The sequence below is a fragment of the Nansenia antarctica genome (genome assembly GCF_963989245.1).
Source record: "Nansenia antarctica genome assembly, chromosome: 5".
Taxonomy (NCBI): Eukaryota; Metazoa; Chordata; class Actinopteri; order Argentiniformes; family Microstomatidae; genus Nansenia; species Nansenia antarctica.
The window spans coordinates 15,020,566-15,044,232 of NC_137690.1; the positions used below are offsets into that span (position 1 = coordinate 15,020,566).

The window sequence follows — 23,667 nt, forward strand, 5'->3', positions numbered from 1 at the left end:
AGCTTTCGTTTTTGCTACCGAAATAGCTGATAGTATGTTGACTGCTCAAGGAGAATACATTATTTGAAAGTACAGAATGCCTGAGAGCCTTATATTGCATTATATTACATTTTTGATCATCTGGTGCCTGAATAGTGTTTTCCTTTACATAAATAATGACATTTCCACCATAAATTGATGCAGAAAGGTCACAAATTGGTGCATATCAATTCACCAGAATGCAAGAATTAAATGTTTGATGCTCATTTAAGGACCCCCAGACAGCCCTGCTTCATGGGTCCCCCCGTGTATGATGAGGGTCCTCCCTCATGTATCAGACTGTACACCTGATTATATTTCATTGACATATCACTATAGGTATAAATTCCATCCAAATTCAACTGTTTAGACTTTGTTTGCATCCACCAGTGCTCTCCTGCGCGCAATTGCTTAGCGCAACCGCCTCCATTTCACTCCGTTCCATATTATTTTATGTTAGAGACCGACCCAGGCCCCCCATCACAGAAAGGAAAAATGATGTGGCCCTCACAGAAAAAAGTTTGGGGACCCCTGATATAGCAGATTATCTCTGAATTATTGCAATGACCCTGTGATAAGGCCATGGTCAGAGGTGGGGTTGACTGTGGTGAATGGATGAGAGAGAGAGAGAGAGAGAGAGAGAGAGAGAGAGAGAGAGAGAGAGAGAGAGAGAGAGAGAGAGAGGCAGTGGCTGTAAATCTGAATTAAGGGGAAGTCAAGGAGTCAATACACTACTATATAATATATTCAGTGGTATCTGGATTTTTAAATTTGAATTTGAATTACGCTTATCTGATAACCAAGAAAAAACTATAACATTTCACTCCCTCGATGTTCCAGCTATATAAGTGGATCAATACTACAGCCTCTTAACTTCATTCAATCAGAGCCATCCTTTATCTACTGAAATGCTTCATCCAATCAATAGCATAGACCCCCCCGCACACACATACACACACAAATATGCTCTATTAGCATTCCACACAACCCACACCCTCATGCAAGTCACATAGGAAATATACATGTTTGGAGAGGGAGAGAGAGAGAAAGAGTCATTGTATATGTGTGTGTATGTGTGTGTTGTGTGTATATTATATCAGTTCACAGCTGATGACACACATCACCTGCAACGCCTCCACAGATCCAGACTAAAATGTAGGTCATGTGTCTGAATGCCTCTGTGTGTGTATGGATGCTTCTCTTTGTGTGTGTGTCTGTGTGTGTGTGTGTGTGTGTGTGTGTGTGTGTGTGTGTATACATGTGTGTACTGACTGACTAACTGTGTTTCTATTAGAGTAAACTAGTATGACCAATGACCTATATTAGCGCTCTCCAGAGGCACCCCCGTTGCCATGGCGCCAAGACCAGAGGATGCAGAGAGAGAATGCCGCAAAGTTCTCATCCTTGATAGATCTGGCACTAACCTTCCTATTCTAGAACTGTGGACTGGGTGCTATAGAACAGCTGTTATCTCTGTGTGCAAGATGCCTTTATAACCACGGTAACAGCTATGGCTTGTATTAATAATGTTCATTTGTAATATAGAAACACATTGATTGTCACACTGCCAGTACTGCTGCTTACTATCCAGTCAAAACAATCTAATATGCAACAACGTAAATAAACACGCAAGCACTTATTCCTGTTGCTAGCTTTCAAGCAATGCAGGATGACTGATTTCACCCACAACACACACACACACACACACACACACACACACACACACACACACACACACAGACTTACTATAGTCTTGCTTTAGTTCATACAATTGTACCCTTCAGTCTCTAGTGTGTTACACTAATTCACCTAAGAATATAAAGAGAATTGAGCAGTACAAAGGGAGTAATTGTTCTTGCCTATACACAGGACAGGGCTACATTGATCTGACCAAGCCACAAGGAATGCTGAAAATGCAATATCTTCACTGGGTTTAACCCATTGAGCATTGAGGTGTAATGTAATGATTTACCATGTTTAAGGCATTCTGAAGGGCTCTGAAGCCAGAACCTGTTGGTAACACCTTTTAATGTGTATGCCAACACATTAACAGTCTGAATGGTTTACCCAGCATGTGCATACAACAATAAGAAGACATTAAGTTAAAATGAAAACTGAGTCAAAATGTGAAACATGTATAGCATTAACAATCATAGACAAACACTATCATTTTAAGAGTCTGAAAGGGTGTGAATGAAAGAGTGCTCAGAACATCCAATTACACCACTTGCACATCACACAGATAGATAGAAAGATAGATCACCTCAAATGGATATAGGGCAGCATTGAGATTATAGTTTAAAGTTTGATGAGGCTAGTCAAATATTTCTATGGAAAATACCATCTCAAGCATAGACTAAGTGAGAGCTAAACTCAAAACAAGTTTATGGAAAGTGCGATAAATAAATAATAGATAAATAATGTCATCCTACGAATAAATCAATAATTGATTTGATAGATTAAGCCACAGACATGAAAAAACGGTCTATCGTACAGCCTAAATTCAGTCGAATCCATTCAAAATTAGGCCTATGAACAGTAACAGAACAAAGAAAGTGTTTTATAAAAATGCAATTTCTGCGACAATCATTTCAACTCCGAACATTTCTAACACCCTATCTGTCACATTTTTTCTCCCTACCCCAAATTCTCGATCCGTAGGCCTTATTAGCCTAAATGTTACCTATATTTACATATTATGATTAAAGTATCATCAGAGGCTCATTGCTTGAAAAGACTGCTCACCGTTACACCACTGAAACGGGTGCATCAATGCACCGGAGGGGGTCGTTGATGGGAATAGATTCGTATTTTATCAATTGATGCACGACTCCGGACTCTTGCGTGTCGACAGATTCTGCAATTGGCAATGTTATAAATCACACTTTTGGGCAGGTTAACGGTAATGGATTTTGGTGTGTAATAAATGCGACAATAGCGGCGTAGATCCAAGGATGAAATGTTACGGTTTATCCATAAAGTTGTTTGCGCAACCGCGAAATTAAATACGATTTAACGCAGCGATTCATATTTCAGATTACGATGTTGCTTTTTTTGTAGAAGTTGTGTAGCTATTCCTCCCCAATCCGAAGAACCACTGATTATAAATTGGCTCTATTATTGTCAAACGGTTTAAAACGGATCCAGCATCTGTGTGTGGAGAGAGAGAGAGACAGAGAGAGAAAGAGGGGGAGAGAGAGAGAGAGAGAGGGGAGAGAGAGAGAGAGAGAGAGAGAGAGAGAGAGAGAGAGAGAGAGAGAGAGAGAGAGAGAGAGAGAGAGAGAGAGAGAGAGAGAGAGAGAGAGAGAGAGAGAGAACAAGTACTGCTGACTAGTCCCGCCCCCGCAAATGGGACAGACAGCTTGATCATCCAATCGCCGCCCGCCTCTTCCCACGTAGCATCAAAAAGAGTGTTTTCTTGTGTTGTGTCTGTTTGCTTTGTGTTGTGACGGCAGCGGTGGATATCAGTCACTGCAGTATTTTTATTCATTTATTTACAAGAAAATTATAATTTCATATACACATTAAGATATCGAGGGAAAAAAACAAATTATGATAGACATTTTCAAAATCTGAAGTCTGAAAAGGTACAGAATCAACACACTTGGTTTCCAAAGTCTGAATTGGTTTCTGTTTATAAGGCCAGGGTCAAATCTAACAGACCCTGCTACCCTTGAGGAGGAGTAATGTTATGAAGCTAAAGGCTTTCATCTTAGAAGAAATAGATCTGTTCATATCCAGTAAAGTTCCCAGCGTAGGTAGGAATGTAGTTGTATATCAGTGACATGGTCTCTTCCTCAGGCTGGTCGAAGCGATGCAAACTTTTCCTGCCTTTAAAATGGAATAAAATAGAACAGAATCTAATTTGACACAATACATGGCCATGATATATTTGTGTTTAATCGACCAAAATATACACTATTCAACAGACTTTATTAGGTTATGTTTACTCAGAGCCATGTACGTGTATCTGTCTCTGTATGTCTGTATCTATGGCTCTGTGTTTACTTACCTTCGTTAACAAAGAACTCAGCAATTAGAGAGGACACCCTCACAGCATCTGAGGAGTGGGGGAAGTGAAGTTTGGGGTTCCACTGAAAGCGGTTCCCCTCAGGGTGCCACTGCACCCCGTAGAACGGATATGTCCTTCCTGGTGAGGGAGCAGAAACACAACACTGTCAGACCGGTATAACTTGATTATGACACTGTTATTATATTAGTTATAAAATTGTAACAATACCAAATGTTATAGCACAGTTCATAGAGTTTATGCAGCCAACAATACTTGGTTAACACACATAGCTATGTAGTCAACTAGAATGACCTGTTATGGCACTTGTGTTCACTACTTCATGGACGACGGCAACACATATTAAAAGTTATTCATTCTGAGCTTGATTACCTTCCATGGTTGAGACAAATATGACTTCATTCTCAGCTGTATTTGTGGATAGGATGGAGAAGAAGTTTTGCAACTTCTCATTTTCCTTGAAAGACTGTTATAAAGACATACATCACTCTGTTAGCTGTCTTACTTTTCATAATGTTAACACTATCACAAGAATGGTTAGAGAGGTATGCAATTTGGTGGTCTGCAGTTAAAACATTGAGACATTTTGACTGATCAATGCACCTTTGGGGTTACTCCATAGTGGTGGAAATTCCCAGTCAAGGCTTCCTGGGATAAGGCCTTCATAACCTCACTGGGAAAACTCTTGAACATCTGACTGGAATAGGCCTCTGGAAGAAAGAACAGAGACAAATTCAAAGAGGTCCTTTGAAAGTTAAAGCCATTGCTTGGCAAGGTTTTCAGTTCTCTCTTGACATGTGTGAAATTTGAAGAAGCATATTTTGTTCTTGAGAAAGACAGATTTTTGTCTGTTTCATTCAAGTGCCGCCTTGAGAACATAACATGTTGTTTATTCTGTGATCACTTCAGACTTTAACCTTGCATATACCACCCTCAAGTGGTGGATTTTAGCATGTGTACTGTAGTATGTAGCAGTCAGACAGTCGACAAGTCAAATTCCAAATCATACACTAGCCGCTATCCCAACTTGCTTGTTGGCAACCTCTAAAATGTGAAGACTGGATAGGAATCATCAGCATGGAAATACATCCTGCAAGTTCTCTGGTAGGGCTGGGGATCAGTTTGGGACTAGGCCCATTTGCCTTAGGGCTAGGGTCAATGGTAGGTCCTGGGCTGGGGATCTGTCTGAGATTAGGGCTAGCGTCTATGGTAGGTCCTGCGGCTAGGGATCTGTCTGAGATTAGGGCTAGGGCTTATGGACTGGTATGGGACTGGGCCATACAGTACCTGTGGTGAAGTTGAGAGGCAGGGCTAGGTTCTCAGCAGTGGTCTTGCTCAGCAGGTTCTCTCCTGCAACCAGCACTGTCAAAAGCTGCATGCCCATACAGGTGCCCCAGATGGGAAAGAAGTCTCCTGCATCATTAGCCTGTAACATATACAGTATCACAGGGGTTCAGTCTGAGGAAATACATTATGATGTTTACTGACACAAGCAGGCAGGCAGGCAGGCAGACAGACTGACAGAGAGACAGGCAGGCAGGCAGACAGACAGACAGACAGACAGACAGACAGACAGACAGGATGACCAGTCAGACCAGTCAGACAGGCCGGCAAGCCAAGGAAGAATGGGAAGCTTTAACCAGCTCTGGAACACTCACCGTCAGAGCGAGCCTGTACAAGATCCCTGCCACCCTGGCAAAATCTGACGTCTCCAGGTCTGATGTTCCTCCGATAAGCAGCAGACTGACAGATATCACATAGAGTCAGTACATAATGAATACCATATCTACGCTGTTATGTATGTGTTATTCAGTATACCACAGAGCCTTAGTAATAGAGCTGTTTTCCCCTCCCACAACCAGAGAGCTACAGCACAGGTGACTTTGTGGTGCACCACCTCCACCTATTATAAAGTGATATACATAGCTTACCCATTAATCGATTTGAAGATGTTTTCATACTCAGCAGAGGTCCAAGTCAACCTGCGGAAAAAGGGAATGCTGGTATGGTATGCGATAACAATTACATTCTGTATGAATCACAGAGATGGCCAACTCTAGTCCTGCAGTGGGTGCAGATGTTTTGTTCCAGCTCAACACGAACACACCTGTTTCTTGTAATTGTGTAGCAATCCCATGTATTAGTCGGATGCTTGACAGACATGTAGTCCATACCTCTTCCTCACAGCTGTACATATTGGTATTTATGCAGCAACATTGTTGGTTTGAACTTATCCCCTATCTTGGCCAAAATAATTGTAAAAATAAATAATAATAATAATAATAATAATAATACCTGATAGGCACAACTCTTCCTCCTCCTGACTCTATGTACTTCACATAGGATGCAGGGATGTAGGTCTTTCCAAATGGTTTCATGACATCATCTACAACTTCTTGAGTCAAAATACCTGTTGGGCATAGAGGAATTATACACAGTAGGCTAGGTCAGTATATTTCTTAATACTGAACGCAGTGAAACAGCCAAACAGAGCAAAAGAGAAATGTACATTTTCCATTAGCCATGAAACCTGACATTATTTATGTATTCACTCATTATACACAATCCTTTACTCGTTTTATGGCTAAATCTCCACAATTACATTTATTATTATCTAATTAGCCTAGGAATTACAATCATTGCGTCGAATGTGACAATTATATGTCATTGTCATTAGAGAAATTGTTTTTATTTTCGCACGCAGGTTGTTAATCAGACAAGTTGAGCAAAATGATCACACCACATACCGATAATTGGTCTGTTATTGATTGCTGGTCCATCGTGGCGTCGCGTCGGCACTGCATTGCCCCAACCCAAGAAAATTAAACAAACCAACACTCCTGCGTCGAACATTCCTCTCAGTTTAGTTTGAGCAGATTCCCCCTCAGCAATGTTGTTGTACTAACATGTAGAGTAGCTCATCTTATATCACGGAAAACGGAAGTGTTTATATGTAAGTGCGGTGCAAGAGGGAAGCCAGGAATTTCCAGTTGGACATAGGCCTTTGTGAGATGTTCCTGTATTGTTAAGAGTATCTGCTATTCAACAAGAAGTTCACAATTGCTGGAATTTCCACTGGTTGGTAAATGGTCCGTAACATCGTTTGGAAACTCTTATGCTGCAAGGGTTGGTACGGCGATGGCATTAACAGGTGACTTAACACATGACAGAGCCACAGTATGAGGAAATGGATCAAAGTTTAATGCATTATTCACTGAAAGCAGAGCAGAGCTTAGTGTAGAGGTTTGGCCACAATCCACAAACATAGGGGAGAGCGGGGTAATGTGATACATTTTTTTACATTTGCTCCCCTCTAGCCAAGCTAAAATGAGTAAATCAGTAAAATTTACACATTTCCCATTAATGCAGGATGTTTTCTCGCTATGGAAATGATCAGAATGTCTTCAGGACAAAGGGCAATGAAAATATGATTGTTTTTTAAAAAAGTGGTCTTGTGTCTCACTTTACCTCAGCTTAGGGGTAAACTGAGACCGACCAGAGAAATCAAGGGGGTAAAGTGAACCAGTTGGGGGTAAGCTGATCCACTTACTTTTTCCACTTTAAAACTACCATAACAACACATGTTGTAACAATTAGAATCCTGACAGCTAGATTGACAACCACACATTCCAAAACTAATGTTGGACTAGTAACAGAATCATGGGGATTGGTCAATTAAGCACACTTTTTTAAATACTTGAAAGTAACCCAAAGTACTTAAACAGTAAATCAAATACAACATAATATAATTCAAAATGTTTTATTTAATTAACATTCACAGTGTGGAGGTCAGAACACAGGACCTTTAGAGCCAGCTAGTGTATGGGGGTCAGAGCAAAGGACAATCAGAACCAGCTAATACACAGTCTGGGGGTCAGAACATGGACCCATAATCAGAACCAGCTAGTGCACAGTCTGGGGGTCAGAACATAGGACCATCAGAAACAGCTAGAACAGCCTGGGACTCAGGACACAGGCTAGACCCACCTGGATTAGAACATCAGCCTCATACTCTTAAACAAGGCCTACTCTACATTCCAGCCCTGAAGGTTACAGGGAAAGGTGAAGAGTTGCTCTCTCCGTGTGGTTCCTCCAGGCCTATTAGGTTGAGGCAGCTTCTTCCCCACATCACCTTTAGGAACATGTGCCACATCATTTTATTTTAAAGCAAACGTGGGTCTCTCCCACTCTTTCTTGTTTCCCTGGATTCTTCTCAACCATGCCAACGTAACGGACACTCCTGCGTTTGGTTGCAAAGTTAACTAGGACAAAGTCACCCACGTTCAGATCTGTGTTTCCAGGATCACTTCTTTCATCCTCAGAGCTCTCTTCGTCAAACTCCTCATCAAGTGGGACTGCGATATCACTCTCCTCAGAGCTGCTATCTATGATTTTCTTTTTGGGTGCTTTCTTTTTCGGTTTTCCCTTTTCTTTGCTATTTTGCTTTTTCCCTGCCAGTTTCTTTTGTCTCGTTTCATAAGCCTTTTCTATTGTCTGCTTCTCTGGAGTATCAGTTAGGATGGCTGTCTTCACACACTTTCTTTTGATTTGTGCTCTGGGGGGACATTTGGGAAGTGGTAGGATTTCACGAGGAGACACATATCCAGGTCGGCTGGGAACACGTGGCACATCTGAGTCAGCTGACGAGGCACATCCATGAGGACCACGCGGAGTGGATGGATTAGCATCAGCGAGTGGATCATCTGCAGCAGGTGGTTCAACTGCAGAAGGTGGATCATCTGCACGACGTGCTAAGAAGCGGCCAAACCAATCTTCTCCGAAAGAGTAGAGAATTCATTATTATAAGATTTAGCTTTGTGGCAAGATCAGTTGGCCTAAGTTAACCTACAGAATCACATGATCTCTTGCACACCCTAGCCTACCTGCACATTGTTTCTCTGTCCAATTGGCAGGGACAGGGATATTGTTTCTCTCTGCGTATTTAAATGCCAGTTCACGGCACTTAACTAGAGCAAGGCCATGGAACTGGTCAGCTAGTTGTTTCAAGTGTTTGGCAAGCTCCTCCTCCATCTCATCTGTGAAAATTATCTTTGCCTCAGCTACTGCACCCCAGGCTACTGATTTAACTTCCCCTTTCTCTTTTTTCTTTATGAATCTTTGTAGGGTTGTCTTGTCAATATTTCTATCCCTTCCAGCTTTTCTTAAGGACTTCTTTCCTTGCATGACCTCAGCGTCTGCACTCTCCATCTCTTCGAGGGTTGTTTGGCCCCAGGTTGTCTTCCTGGTGTACTTTCTTGGCATGATGTCTTTTCTACAATGTTTATGACATTAAAAATCAAACATTTGTTATGTAATATTACACTAAAATATGTTTAAGACTAAACTTAACTTGTGCTTCATGGTGGGGTAAAGTGAGACAGTGTCTCACTTTACACCATAACATTTGTCTTACTTTACCCCACAGCCACCTTTTTAGAAAAAACAACATCTCTTAGCAATTCAGGCTAATCTGAATTAGCATCAATCACATGGTTTTATGTGTTGGAAGTTCATCAACATGTATGATATACGTTTTTCTACCTGAATCAATTTGCTTTGACACAACAGTTGATTAAGTTCACAGCAAGAAAATGTACTTTTACATGCAAAAAACACATTTTTGTGTAAAAACATACTTTCCACAGCACCAGCACCAACTTCTCCTTCCTGGCAAGGGGGGAATGGGAGGGGCTTGAAAACATAATGGTCACATGACCACAAATGTGTTCCGTTGCCTAGATACAGGGGGTGTCTCACATTACCCGGTGTCCCACATTACCTCGCTCTCCCCTACTTGAATAGCAATAACGGAGGCTATTGTATATTTAAATAAAATGAGTCCGTTTCAAGGCATAAAGTTAATCCAAAATGTTTATTTTCCAACAATATGAGTCACATTTGCATACAGCCATAGCCTGCCGAGCCTATAATCTCAGTAGGCTATTGTAGTTAAGTGTGCTTGCAGTAGCAATATTTTATTTGTATAATTTATTATTATAGCAACATTTGCACCGGCTACTGCTCCCACATGTTTGGCACTAGGTAGACATGAGAGGTGTCATAGCGTGCAGCTCGTTCCAACTCGCGTTGCTATTGTCAAGGTTACGGCATTCCCACAATTCCCCGTTTTGTGGAGAAAAAATCCCATAGAAAATGAATGGTGGAATGTTCAAAATCCCACAGCTCGGCCTCTGGTGACACACGGATTTCGTCGGGGGGGTGGGGGGTTATTTTGTTTTCATATTTGAATGCTCTGTACATACATCTGCTGATACCTAGTCTGGACACATCTTCAGTGATATTAGGCTACTGGAATCATCGGATGTTTCGGGTCTTTCAACATCCCTCCTCCAAGTGACCCAGCCGGAGCTGATCAGACCCCAGCTTGTGTCCAGTTGGCTCGCTACTCTCTCTGTCCTTTCTGCCGCATCGGTGCTACTGCGAACGGCTCTCCTCTTCCTCTCTCCCTCGATGCCCATTCATGTCTACGATAACATGTTGAGATGTGTTCTGAGTGTAAGAATGCACATGTGAATGGTTTATTTTGTTTTCATATTTGAATGCAACTAAGGAAGAAGAATATGGGAAGAGCAAACACCAAGCATTGTTAGGTTTAACACAGAACGCTGAATTGGCAGACGTAAAGTTGTTGCAAATAGCCTCGCAATTCAAGTTGCTCCGACCGAGTCTCAAACTTGCGACCTCTGATTTGCCAACACACTTGACCGTCTCCTCAAATACCCGAAGTAAACCAGCTACGCTATGGACATTTCGACAGCTCGGGTGGGGGTATTTTGAGGAGTGAGTTTTACCATCTAAACTGGGTTAGACACAGCAATTCTATTATACAATTCACAGTGACTCAGCATGTTACAGATTGCACAACCTCGACCTTCAAATGATCAGGGATGTTTCAAAGTTGTCATGGGAGACACAATTTTGACACCAGTTAGAAAAAGCAGAACTTTAAGTTCTGAACTTTGATTACGGGAAAAGAGAATGCATGTCAACCACAATAATGTTTCTGTAATTTTGTGTCTTTCAAGTGTCTGGAGTGTTGTAGAATTTGAGAGGAGAGAGAGTCAATTCGTGATGTATCGCTGATGGATTGTCTTACTATGTATCGATTATCGCAGAATCGCTGTATCGCGATACCATCGGTATCGTACCGTGAGTTACCCTGTGATTCCCACCACCCCTAATGTGAACTGTGACCAGGCGTTAAACAGGCGGCTCACGTGTTCAGAGAGGGCACAGAGGGTGTGATTGGCCCTGTCTGAATACTCTGAAATAGCGCTTATCATTTCACTGATCTGAATGAGTACTGATTGATAGGTTCAGTTTCTGACATATTGCTTTTATCCATCCATGCTACAAATAAGTTCATAGTTGCAACCAATTCTCATCTACAATTAAATATAATGATTGATGTAATATAGCTAATAAATACAGTTTTTTTGAAGAAACTTGTGTTCTGTAGTGTTTTACACACAATCAACAGGCAATGGATTTTAGTTAGAATGAATGAATGAATGAATGAATGGACTTTATTGTCATTGCTACAGTACAGGTACCAAACAACGAAATTTAGGAGGGGTGGCTCCCCTGGTGTTAGGAAAGGGGATTTTTTTTTTTTTTTTTAAATCACAAGAAGGGAAGGAGCTGGTTTACATAAATAAAGGCTATGTACACTATCCACTGTACTATACTGTACAGATAGACGACTAGGGTTGTCATATTGCACAATAGTATTATTTCACATTTGTTTAAAGTGTCACAGTTTGCAGGCTTGAAATGTACATGTTTGTGCCTCAGCACTACACCTGATTTTTTCAGGCCAGCAGCTGCCATCAATCCGTCCAGACTGTCCAGGGCCCAGAACTTAGGTCTTTGCTGTGTTCAGGGCCTGGACGGCCCTGTGGTAGAAGCTGTTCTTCAGTCTGTTTGTCCTTGAAGTATGTTAGAGAAATCTATACGGCGCACAGCCGGCAACGGTAGGCAGGGCAAGTAGTTTTTTAGATGGGGCAAGTAGATTTGAGAAGTAGGCCTACTTGCCGTGCAGGGCAAGTAGGAAAAAACCTTAATGTCGAACCCTGGTGTGTGTGTGTGTGTGTGTTCTTCAGCTTCACAGCGACCGCAGCAGAACACGTGCAATGTATTGGCCCAGGGCAGGGGATTAATTAAATGAACCATTTTAGAGGAGTGACCCTGCATTTTCAAAGAGATACAAGTATTATTATTATTACCATATGAAGGTTTGTGAAGGTTTGTTGAACCATGTTCAATTCAATGTCAAAGGCAGTGAACAGGTGGCAGTTATGATGTTTGCCAATTATTATTGATATCCAATCAGGACGGTCGTTTAAGGGTTAAGGTGTCAGCCTGCAGGATTCATCAACTACACTCAGGTCATGTTCTCACCCCTAAGGGGGTGTTCTCACTAGAACATTTGCTTCACTTGAAACAGAGTTTAGTATAAAGTTTGCTTTGCTCTGTGTCGTTTGGAGCTGTGAGAACGCGCATTCGAAGTCGCTCCCGCAGCAAACACCCCTCGGATGCTCCGCTTGAAAAGGGTGGTTTCTTCCGAAGCGAAACCACTAAAACAATTTTAGCCTTCTTATTGTTCCTGTTTATGTTTTGTTTATGTTGTCCCCTTTGTGTTTTTAATCATTGATGTTTCAAATTTGCACTTTTTGTATTTTGTTATTCTTGTATGTAAAGCACCCTGTGCATCCGTGCTGGGAAGGGTGCTATATAAATAAAGTTTTACTTACTTACTTACTTACACACACGTGACATTGTTGTTGTTTATTGTTCTTCTTTGCAATTTATGGTGTCACATTCAAAATGGGTGGGTGGGCTGGACCTGAGATGAGGTGGGCTTTGTCTGGAGGTCCTGTGCCGGGTCTCCCACGTACCTGGTGACGAGTCAGGGGAAGCCCGAGAGGCGATGGCTGTTTTTCCTCCGGACGTTTGACTCCAGCTTCTCTCTGGTCTCCTGGGAGATGAAGGGGATGGAAGCGGTCTGCAGGAACACCATGATGGGCTTTCTCTCCGTTGCCGTGGCGACAGTCTGGCACAGGGATTTGGCACGCGGGCAGAAGACCAGGGGTCCTATCCTGACGGTAGACGTCTTGGCCAGAGGGTGCGTGACCGCGTGGCGGGGGCATCGGAGTCTGGCGGGGAGGAGCATCCTGATGATGCAGATCATCCGTACTGCCTGCCTCCAGTGACGCAACGCAGAACTCTGGCTGGACTCCTCCAGGGGGCGCCTGGGGGGTTGCCGGGCCTCTGGGGGGCAATGCCTCCTCCACTGCACGTCCTCCCCATCTGGTCTGGGGGTAGGGCTTCGGTCAGGGCTTGTAGAGGGCGTCGGGGAGCAGGACCTGGACGACTGCTCAGAGATGGAGGGGCAACTGGAGCGAGTAGAGGAGGAGTCAGGGTACAGAGTGTCCATCCGGTCCAGCGTCTTGTCCACTAGCTGCAGGCGGTGGGTGTAGAGCGGAGTGTCCTCCTTGGGCTCCTTCAGCTTCTCTCTGGGGTGAGATGGGGCAGCTTCTCCCATCTGGACATGAGATGGGCTGGGTTCTCCCATGGCTGCGTGGATGGGCTGGACCAGAGATGAGGTGGGCTTTATCTGGAGGTCCTGTAGTTGTTTAAAGACCAGGTTCCGCTCCATGCGCCACCGATCTTCCTGGTTCATGAAGATCACTCTGTCCGTCCGCCTGGGGCCCTGGGAGGGGGAGGTGTCACCAGTGTCACATGGCTGGGGCAGGGTGGTCGTGTTCCGGTCTGGGGTTGTTGTCAGGTGGCTGGCAGTCACACACAGGGATTTGGCATGTGGGTAGAAGACCAGGGGTCCTATCCTGATGGTAGACGTCTTGGCCAGAGGGTGCGTGACCGCGTGGGGTCCTATCCTGACGGTAGACGTCTTGGCCAGAGGGTGCGTGACCGCGTGGCGGGGGCATCGGAGTCTGGCGGGTAGGAGCATCCTGATGATGCAGATCATCCGTACTGCCTGCCTCCAGCGACGCAACGCAGAACTCTGGCTGGACTCCAGGGGGCGCCTGGGGGGTTGCTGGGCCTCTGGGGGGCAATGCCTCCACTGCACGTCCTCCCCATCTGGTCTGGGGGTAGGGCTTCGGTCAGGGCTTGTAGAGGGCGTCGGGGAGCAGGACCTGGACGACTGCTCAGAGATGGAGGGGCAACTGGAGCGAGTAGAGGAGGAGTCAGGGTACAGAGTGTCCATCCGGTCCAGCGTCTTGTCCACTAGCTGCAGGCGGTGGATGGAGAGTGGAGTGTCCTCCTTGGGCTCCTTCAGCTTCTCTCTGGGGTGGGATGGGGTAGCTTCTCCCATCTGGACATGAGATGGGGCAGCTTCTCCCATCTGGACATGAGATGGGCTGGGTTCTCCCATGGCTGCGTGGATGGGCTGGACCTGAGATGAGGTGGGCTTTATCTGGAGGTCCTGTAGTTGTTTAAAGACCAGGTTCCGCTCCATGCGCCACCGATCTTCCTGGTTCATGAAGATCACTCTGTCCGTCCGCCTGGGGCCCTGGGAGGGGGAGGTGTCACCAGTGTCACATGGCTGGGGCAGGGTGGTCGTGTTCCGGTCAATAGCAGGGGTTGTTGTCAGGTGGCTGGCAGTCACACACAGGGATTTGGCATGTGGGTAGAAGACCAGGGGTCCTATCCTGATGGTAGATGTCTTGGCCAGAGGGTGCGTGACCGCGTGGGGTCCTATCCTGACGGTAGACGTATTGGCCAGAGGGTGCGTGACCGCGTGGCGGGGGCATCGGAGTCTGGCGGGTAGGAGCATCCTGATGATGCAGATCATCCGTACTGCCTGCCTCCAGCGACGCAACGCAGAACTCTGGCTGGACTCCAGGGGGCGCCTGGGGGGTTGCTGGGCCTCTGGGGGGCAATGCCACCACTGCACGTCCTCCCCATCTGGTCTGGGGGTAGGGCTTCGGTCAGGGCTTGTAGAGGGCGTCCGGGAGCAGGACCTGGACGACTGCTCAGAGAGGGAGGGGCAACTGGAGCCAGTAGAGGAGAAGTCAGGGTACAGAGTATCCATCGGTAACCCCAGGCGGTCCAGCGTCTTGTCCCAGTCATCCTTGAGCTCCTTCAGCTTCTCTCTGCAGGAGGACACAGACATGGCTCTCATTCAGGCTAACTGTTACTGTTATTATCAAACCTTTTTCATTTAGCTATGAAATATGACAAATCATAATTGATGGAACTTACTTGTGTGTCTCATTGATGATGTCCTCCTGTTCAAACACACACATGGGAGGGTAAGGATTAGCCTTTGAAATACACAAAGCAGACAACCCTAACACACATCCCTCACAGCCATAACACACAGCTCTAACAGCCTTAACACACAGCTCTAACACATAGCTCTAACATCCCTAACACACAGCCCTAACACACAGCTCTAATACAGGCCTAAAACATTCCTAACACACAGCCCTATAACATAGCCCTAACACACAGCCCTATAACATAGCCCTAACACACAGCCCTATAACATAGCCCTAACACGGCCCTAACACACAGCCCTAACACACAGCCCTATAACATAGCCCTAACACGGCCCTAACACACACAGCCCTAACACACAACCCTAACACACAACCCTAACACACATCCCTAACACCCAGAACTAACAACCCTAACACAGCCGTAACACACAGCCCTAAGAGCCGTAACACACAGCCCTAACAGCCGTAACACACAGCCCTAACACAAAGGCCTAACACATCCCAAACACCGCCCAAACACAGCCCTAACACATCCGTAACACCCAGCCCTAACACACAGCTCTAACACACAACCCTAACACACAACCCTAACACACAGCCCTAACACACAGCCCTAACACACAACCCTAATACACAGCCCTAACACACAACCCTAACACACAACCCTAACACACAGCCCTAACACCCAGCCCTAACACACAGCCCTAACACACAGCCCTAACACACAACCCTAATACACAGCCCTAACACACAACCCTAACACACAACCCTAACACACAGCCCTAACACACAACCCTAACACACAACCCTAACACACAGCCCTAACACACAGCCCTAACACACAACCCTAATACACAGCCCTAACACACAGCCCTAACACACAACCCTAACACACAGCCCTAACACACAGCCCTAACACACAACCCTAACACACAGCCCTAACACACAGCCCTAACACACAGCCCTAACACACAACCCTAACACACAGCCCTAACACACAGCCCTAACACACAGCCCTAACACACAGCCCTAACACACAGCCCTAACACACAACCCTAACACACAACCCTAACACACAGCCCTAACACACAACCCTAACACACAACCCTAACACACAGCCCTAACACACAACCCTAACACACAGCCCTAACACACAGGCCTAACACACAGCCCTAACACACAACCCTAACACACAACCCTAACACACAGCCCTAATACACAGCCCTAACACACAGCCCTAACACACAGCCCTAACACACAACCCTAACACACAGCCCTAACACACAGCCCTAACACACAGCCGTAACACACAGCCCTAACACACAGCTCTAACACACAGCCCTAACACACAGAAATAACAAACAACCCTAACACACAGCCCTAACACACAGCCCTAACACACAGAAATAACAAACAACCCTAACACACAGCCGTAACACCCAGCCCTAACACACAGCTCTAATACACAGCCCTAACACACAGCCCTAACACCCAGCCCTAACACACAGCCCTAACACACAGCCCTAACACCCAGCCCTAACACCCAGCCCTAACACACAGACCTAACACCCAGCCCTAACACACAGCTCTAATACAGGCCTAAAACATTCCTAACACACAGCCCTATAACAGAGCCCTAACACACAGAAATAACACTGAGGCCAGCAGTGCTTTCAGACAATAATATTGACGCAGCTTTACCTCTCTTGCCGGCCGCGCGGTGGCATCTTTCCACAGGTGGATCAGCCAGGTAAGGAGCAGCAGCAGGAGCGTGGAGAGGACAACCCCCACGAGCTGGAAATCGATGACCGCATCTCCACCAAGTTCCGATGTCGACTCCAGGAGATGCATGCGGTAGCGCAAGTGCTTGTTTGTTGGGGCTAACATGACTGGTGACTGGTGACTGGCACCTGGCACCACGAAGCGTCGGAAGCGCTCACGGTAGCTCACGGAAGCGCTCATGGTCTAACTCATTATAACACATTAGGGAAATCTATCCATAGATTAGCCTACACTGTGTACGTGTATACACTTCGATAGACAAAGCGTGTATGAATGTTGTTGATGATTGGCATACATCTTATGCATTAAATGGTTATTATGAGGTCATAATAATGTAGTCACGCAATAAACTGGTCAAGAGATTGCGTCATAATGAAGGGTTACCATGACCCTTTTTACAGCCTACGTCACCAGAAATCTGCGTGGAGTGCGCGCGTATCTACAAAGTTGAAGTCGGAAGTTTTGATTGATTGATTGAAAACTTTATTAGAAGATTTGCAGAAGTAGGTACATGAAAGTACATATTACATACAAGGTCAACTAAAAGGATAAAAACCCAAGAAAGCCACTGGCTTATTTCAATTGGGGTCCTTGATTACCGTAGCCAAATAAACTCAGTTTTTCTCAATTGCTGACATTTAATCCTAATAAACATCTCTTGTTTTAGGCTAGGTTCTTTTTTAAGAATGCGAAATGTGAGAATACGTTTACATACACTTAGTTAGTTGCCTTTTAAATTGTTTAACTTGGGTCACACATTTCAGGTAGCTTTCCACAAACCTCCCACAATAAATTGGTGGAATTTTGGCCCATTCCTCCGGACAGAACTGATGTACTGATCCAATTTAAGTAAAATGTAAAGGCAAGGCGAAGGCATTATGGAGAATATAGTTGAAGTCAAAAGTTTGCATACAGTGCATTGTCCAGTGCAGTGCATTGTCCTGTACTATGTAATGACAATAAAGTGAATCTAATCTAATGTAACTGAGTCAAGTTGCTAGGCCTCCTTGCTCGCACATGCTTTTTCAGTTCTGCCCACACATTTTCTATAGGGTTTCACTTTCTCAGGGCTTTGTGATGGCCACTCCAATACCTTGACCTTGTTATCCTTGTGGTCATTGTCCATTTGAAAGACCCATTTGCCACCAAGCTTTAACTTCCTGGCTGATGTCTTGAAATTATATATTGAGCTTCAATATATTTTTATTTTTATTATAATTTTCCTTCCTCAAAATGATGCCATCTATTTTGTGAAGGTCACCAGTCCCTCCTGCAGCAAAGCACACCTACAACATGATGCTGCCACCGGGCTTCACGGTTGGGATGGTTGAATTATATTAGGTTCTACTTTATTGTCATTGCAGACAACGAGACAACGAAATGCATTCTAACTTCTAACCAGAAGTGCAAATAGTGATATAAAAATGTTTTTTTCTTGCATGACCCCCTTTTTCCTCCAAACATAATGATGGTTATTATGGGCAAACAGTTTTTAAATGTTTGTTTCATCAGACCAGAGGACATTTCTCCAAAAGTAAGATCTTTGTCCCCATGTGCAGTTGCAAACCGAAGACTGGCTATTTTATGGCAGTTTTGGAGCAGTGGCTTCTTCCTTGCAGAGCAGCCTTTCAGGTTATGTCCAGTGGCGTAGCGGACGGGCCCGCAAGCGACGCACCGCGGGGGGGCCCCAGCCACTAGGGGGCCCCCTAACATCGGATCCAAACTTCTTTTTTTTTTACTTTTTTTTTATTTATTTTTTATAAAACAAAGAAAAGAAGTGGCCCTTCATTGTGTCAACCTTAATTTTAATATATAGGCCTATATTAAAAAATATAAACATAGTTAGCCGTATCCAATAGCAACATGACTTTGACGTCACACGAAAATGAGCAAGCGAAAATACCTCAGCGGTGCGCAAAAACAGGAACTTTCCTATAAAAAGGAACAAAATTCAGCGAAACTTCGAAAAATGTCATATTTTCTTTTACCCAATGCAGCTTCTGGCCCTTGCACACCAATGCGTTTTTTTACATCCGTTAAAAAAATAAATTAGAACTCATGTTGTGTCAATCACGCTTGCACACCGAATCAGTAATATTCGTCCATCCCCCCCCAAAAAATCGGAACAGGTTCGATTTTCTGCGTTTTTCGCGTCCGTCAAAAGCCTTTTGAGAGTTGTTATTGACCACTCTGCCATGGTAGAGGGACACATCGTCAAATTAGAACTGCAGGACAGTTGGATTAATGCTTACGGAAGTACATGTCTCAAGTATTATCTCGGCGGTTAGTCGAGTGAAAGAAAACAACATACAAATGATAATTCACACAATATAATACCACGAAAGCGTACAGCACTAAACAATAACATTTATTTGGGCAGCATCACGAAACAATAACATTCATTTGGGCAGCATCCTACTCAAACTCAGGCAGAAGGGCAGGGTCCGGGCAGGTGCACACAGTCACAGACTGCCAGTGCATCATACAGGTACATCATTCAGCTGGTTATAGCGGTTTCTTTTTCTATTCTACTATTCTATTCTACTTCTGCTGTCTGCGTCTCCCTGGGTATTCCAGAGGGCAAACAGTAAAGAAATGCCACAATATACCAGGACTTAAGAAACGAGATGTCCAACAAAGGATTTGACTAACCCTGGCCTATTTTGCGCAACAAGTAGACTCTGATGCAGCGGAGACAGGGTTGCCAGATTGGCTGGTTTTTGGTGGATTTAGCAGTTTTTAGATTGGTTAGGTTGGAAATTCTCAATCCCATCTGGCAACCCTTAGCGGAGAGTCTACAGCTTGTATGTTTACAGATATCGCGCTGCTGTGCACACCACACTTTGTTAAAAGAAATAAAGCTTGTACTTTTCTACTGATAATACATTCTACTGATGTAGTCATTTGGTTTTAGTTATAGGCTATTGCTCTCACTTGTTTGTACCTTTTGCTAAGTCAAGCATTTAGAATGTAGAGTGCATATTGCGAAATTTCGCAACGTCAATAACCCATCGGACTCTAAAAAACGCACGTTTTTTTTTGTTTTTTTTTAAACCTCCGTTGCGAAAGGGCCCCCGCCGCCACCTTGCGGGGGGCCCCCGGGATTTTGCGCTACGCCACTGGTTATGTCACTAGGCCTATAGGACTCATTTTACTGTGGATATAGATACTTTTGTATCTGTTTCCTTCAGCATCTTCACAAGGTCCTTTGTTGTTGTTTGGGATTGATTTGCCCAGTTCATTTCTAGGAGACAGAATGCGTCTCCTTCCTGAGTGGTATGATAGCAGCGTGGTCCCGCGTATTATTGTTTGTACAGATAAACATGGCGTAATTGCTCCCAAGGATCAACCAGACTTGTGGAGGACTTATTAATAATAGTAATAATAATAATAATAATAATAATAATAATTCATTGAATTTATATAGCGTTTTTCCGAAGCTCAAAGACGCTGACAATATGGGGGAAACAGAAAACACAGAAACAACAAGCAACTGATAACATGAGCACATAGAACAGAGTTAGTTAACGAACAGGCACAGGGAACAATTAACAAAGCAATGTCCAGGGGGGGAGGGGGGTGGCAGGGTTAGGGGAGATGGTTAGGGGTAGGGGAGGTTGTATGCATGTCCAGGGGGTGAGGGGGTGGCAGGGTTAGGGGAGATGGTTAGGGGTAGGGAAGGTTGTATGCATGGGAGAACAGGTAGGTTTTGAGGTTGGATTTAAAAGAGGAGAGTGAGGGTGAATCTCTGAGCACTGAGCAGCTCGTGAAAAAGCACGGTCTTCAAAGCCTTTGAGTTTCGAGGGTGGGACAGTGAGGGGGACAGTGGATGATGATCGGAAGGTACGTGTAGGGCGATGGGGGAGAAGGAGGTCGGTCAGGTATGGGGGGGCCAGGCTATGGAGGGCTTTGTATTTGATACGTTATTTGATGGGGAGCCAGTGGAGAGAGTGGAGGACAGGAGTGATGTGGTTGCGGGACCGGGTGTATGAGAGCAGGCGGGCATCTGAAGTCTATGGAGGGAGCGGGAGGTGATGCCGGTGAGTAGGGAGTTGCAATAGTCAAGGCGGGAGGAGATGAGGGATGAGGTCTTCTGAGGTCTTGGCTGATTTCTTTTGATTTTCCCATGATGTCAAGCAAAGAGGCACTGAGTTTGAAGGTAGGCCTTAAAATACATCCACAGATACACCTCTAATTGACACAAATGATGTCAATTAGCCTATCAGAAGCTTCTAAAGTCATGACTCATTTTCTGGAATTTTCCAAGCTGTTTAAAGGCACAGTCAACTTAGTGTAAGTAAACTTATGACCCACTGGAATTGTGATGTGGTGAATTAAGTGAAATAATCCATCTGTAAACAATTGTTGGAAAAAGTACTTGTGTCATGCACAAAGTCATAAACTAACCGACTTGCCAAAACTATAGTTTGTTAACATGAAATCTGTGCAGTGTTATAGTGGTTTAAAAATGTGTTTTAATCCCTTCAACTTCACTTAAGTGTATGTAAACTTTTGACTTCAACTGTATCCTCCATAATGCCTTCGCCTAGCCTTTACATTTTACTTACATTGGATCAGTACAGTCTCCAGTACAGAAAGGAGACAAGAATGTGAGGCCACTTAAGATTATTGAGATGCATCCCAAGAAGTGTAGACCGTCTTCGCCACTCAGATAATGTTTGTTTCTCCTCCTAGAAGGTTCTGCGGTGGCGGCCATGGACTTGGGCGTCCAGGTTGATGAGCTGTCTTATGAAGCCCCTATTAGGGATGATGCCCCGGTTGTCTTTCACAGCACAGATGGCCTCCACCAGAGTCAGCTTCTGTTTGATCATTAAGTAGGCCAGAACCAGGGTAGCCGAGCGGCTAACTCCCACTGCACAGTGCACCAGGACTATACCTGAGACAGACAGGGAACAAGAGAGTTAAACCAAACAGAATCTTGTGTGTGTGTCTGTAGCCTTGTCTGGAGACCTTTATTGAATATGGATGCCTTCATTAAGTTCTAAATAGAGGGCTATAGAGAACTTTAATTCCCTGTTCTTTCACTTTAAGGAGGATAGGTAAAGGAAGTCACCTTTGACTACTGAGATGCACCCTCTATCTCTCACCCACCTCCTCCACTCAGTGCTCTGTGGATGAACTCTGCTGCAGGGTTGAAGTTGACGCTCATGTCAAAGTTACAGGAGTCATTGGCTTCAATGCCCCGGTAGGTAATGTTCATGCCTTTGTAGGTCTCGGCCCCTCCTCTTAGTTTACTGTGGGACGCATTCAGGACATGGGAGATGCGATGGGTGGCCAGCTCACCGAGGTTCTCTGCACTGTTCCTGTGACAACCCAAAATGTATGTAACTCATAAATGAAAGAGCAATGTATAGTGCTTAGAAAAAAGTCTCATACATATGAAAATAAGTAAGCAATGAAACTTGATGTTAGCTCTTCATTCAGGAATTTGATGATGGTGTCGGAATAATCTGAAATGAATAACAGTTCAAGTGAGGTCAACAGTGGAAACTGTGACAGCCTGGGTGTGTTTATGCAGTCTCCCGATGCAAAGCCAAACTTAGGGAGCTTGAGTTACTCTCCCTGCATCTAAAACTGATTTACAATGATCTCCCCTTACTCCCTCGCCATATTGGAACCATATCAATTTATGTGGGCACAACAAACCTATATTCCTCTCCATTTAGCACAACACAAATACAGTAGTTTAGAGCCCATTTGAAAAATTAAGTAAAAAAACAAGTAAAATAAACACCATGCCTTGTTTTCAGACAGCCAATGGGGTTTTAATAGAAAACTAGGTCATTTACTTACCGGTCTCCAATGTAAAGTCGTGGCCATACTTCATCTGCATGGCTGATGATGGCTTTCCCAGTGAACAGCAGCCGCTCCAGTTCAACCACAGCCAAACCAGGAGAACTCAGGTCGATCTCCACCTTACGGGGAGGTGGTCTATCGTTCCAGGATGAGGGGAGTTTAGAAGTGAAAGACATTGCTTCTGCTTTCATATGATCTGGCAGACCTCTGATGCACTACTTCTGAAGTCTATGTGGAAATCCAGTTTTCCAAAGAGTAAAGCATGCACCTGCTGCCTTTCAACTGAGCAGTTTTATTTTTTTTAAACGATAGTGTCAACCAACCCCTGCTAAACGTAGGCTTTAGCTACTGAGACCCAACAATATCTACATCTACCTTTCTAAGAGTAGAGGTATTGCTTTCAGAATATTTTCATTGGTGTTGCTCGCTGTGGGGAAAGTTGCTTGCTGCGGGGTGTCTTCAATGCAGTCCGACACTGACAAACTGTCTGCAAATCAAATTCCCCAAGAGGCCATGTTATGCTTTCTCATCAAAATAGCTGTCTATTTAAAGATCTGAATGCTAGCTGGCAGGCCATAGTGTATGTGTGCAGCCATACAGTCGTCTCAACTCACCAAAAAAACGTTCACAAATTTCATTTGTCAAGGCTAGCCATTCTGAAAAGGATGTGCATTTATTTTAGGAGAAACTTGAAGATGATTGAATCATATCCCAGAACAAAATATATTAAATCAAGCTTTCGTTTTATACTCT

General features: G+C 44.4%; 2 protein-coding genes across 2 annotated transcripts in view; both read right to left on the minus strand.

The window, feature by feature from the left end:
* The window catches only part of rnf122 (ring finger protein 122), a gene marked incomplete at both ends in the record, with an annotated part of 8,278 nt that extends 5,490 nt beyond the window's left edge, over positions 1-2,788 (minus strand). Inside the window, one exon of the mRNA XM_080530936.1 lies at positions 2,764-2,788. Within this exon, the coding sequence (XP_080387062.1) occupies positions 2,764-2,788 (25 nt within the window). The remainder of the gene's footprint in view (positions 1-2,763) is intronic.
* A 942-nt stretch (positions 2,789-3,730) lies between these two features.
* On the minus strand, positions 3,731-23,105 carry LOC308157026 (gamma-glutamyl hydrolase; the record flags this gene model as incomplete). Its single annotated transcript, XM_080530500.1, has 10 exons — positions 3,731-3,845; positions 4,027-4,168; positions 4,421-4,514; positions 4,652-4,758; positions 5,336-5,474; positions 5,707-5,791; positions 5,980-6,030; positions 6,344-6,458; positions 22,210-22,421; positions 22,912-23,105. 10 exons carry the CDS (start codon positions 23,103-23,105, stop codon positions 3,731-3,733), a joined length of 1,254 nt encoding a protein of 417 aa, XP_080386626.1.
* Between the last annotated feature and the right edge of the window lie 562 nt (positions 23,106-23,667).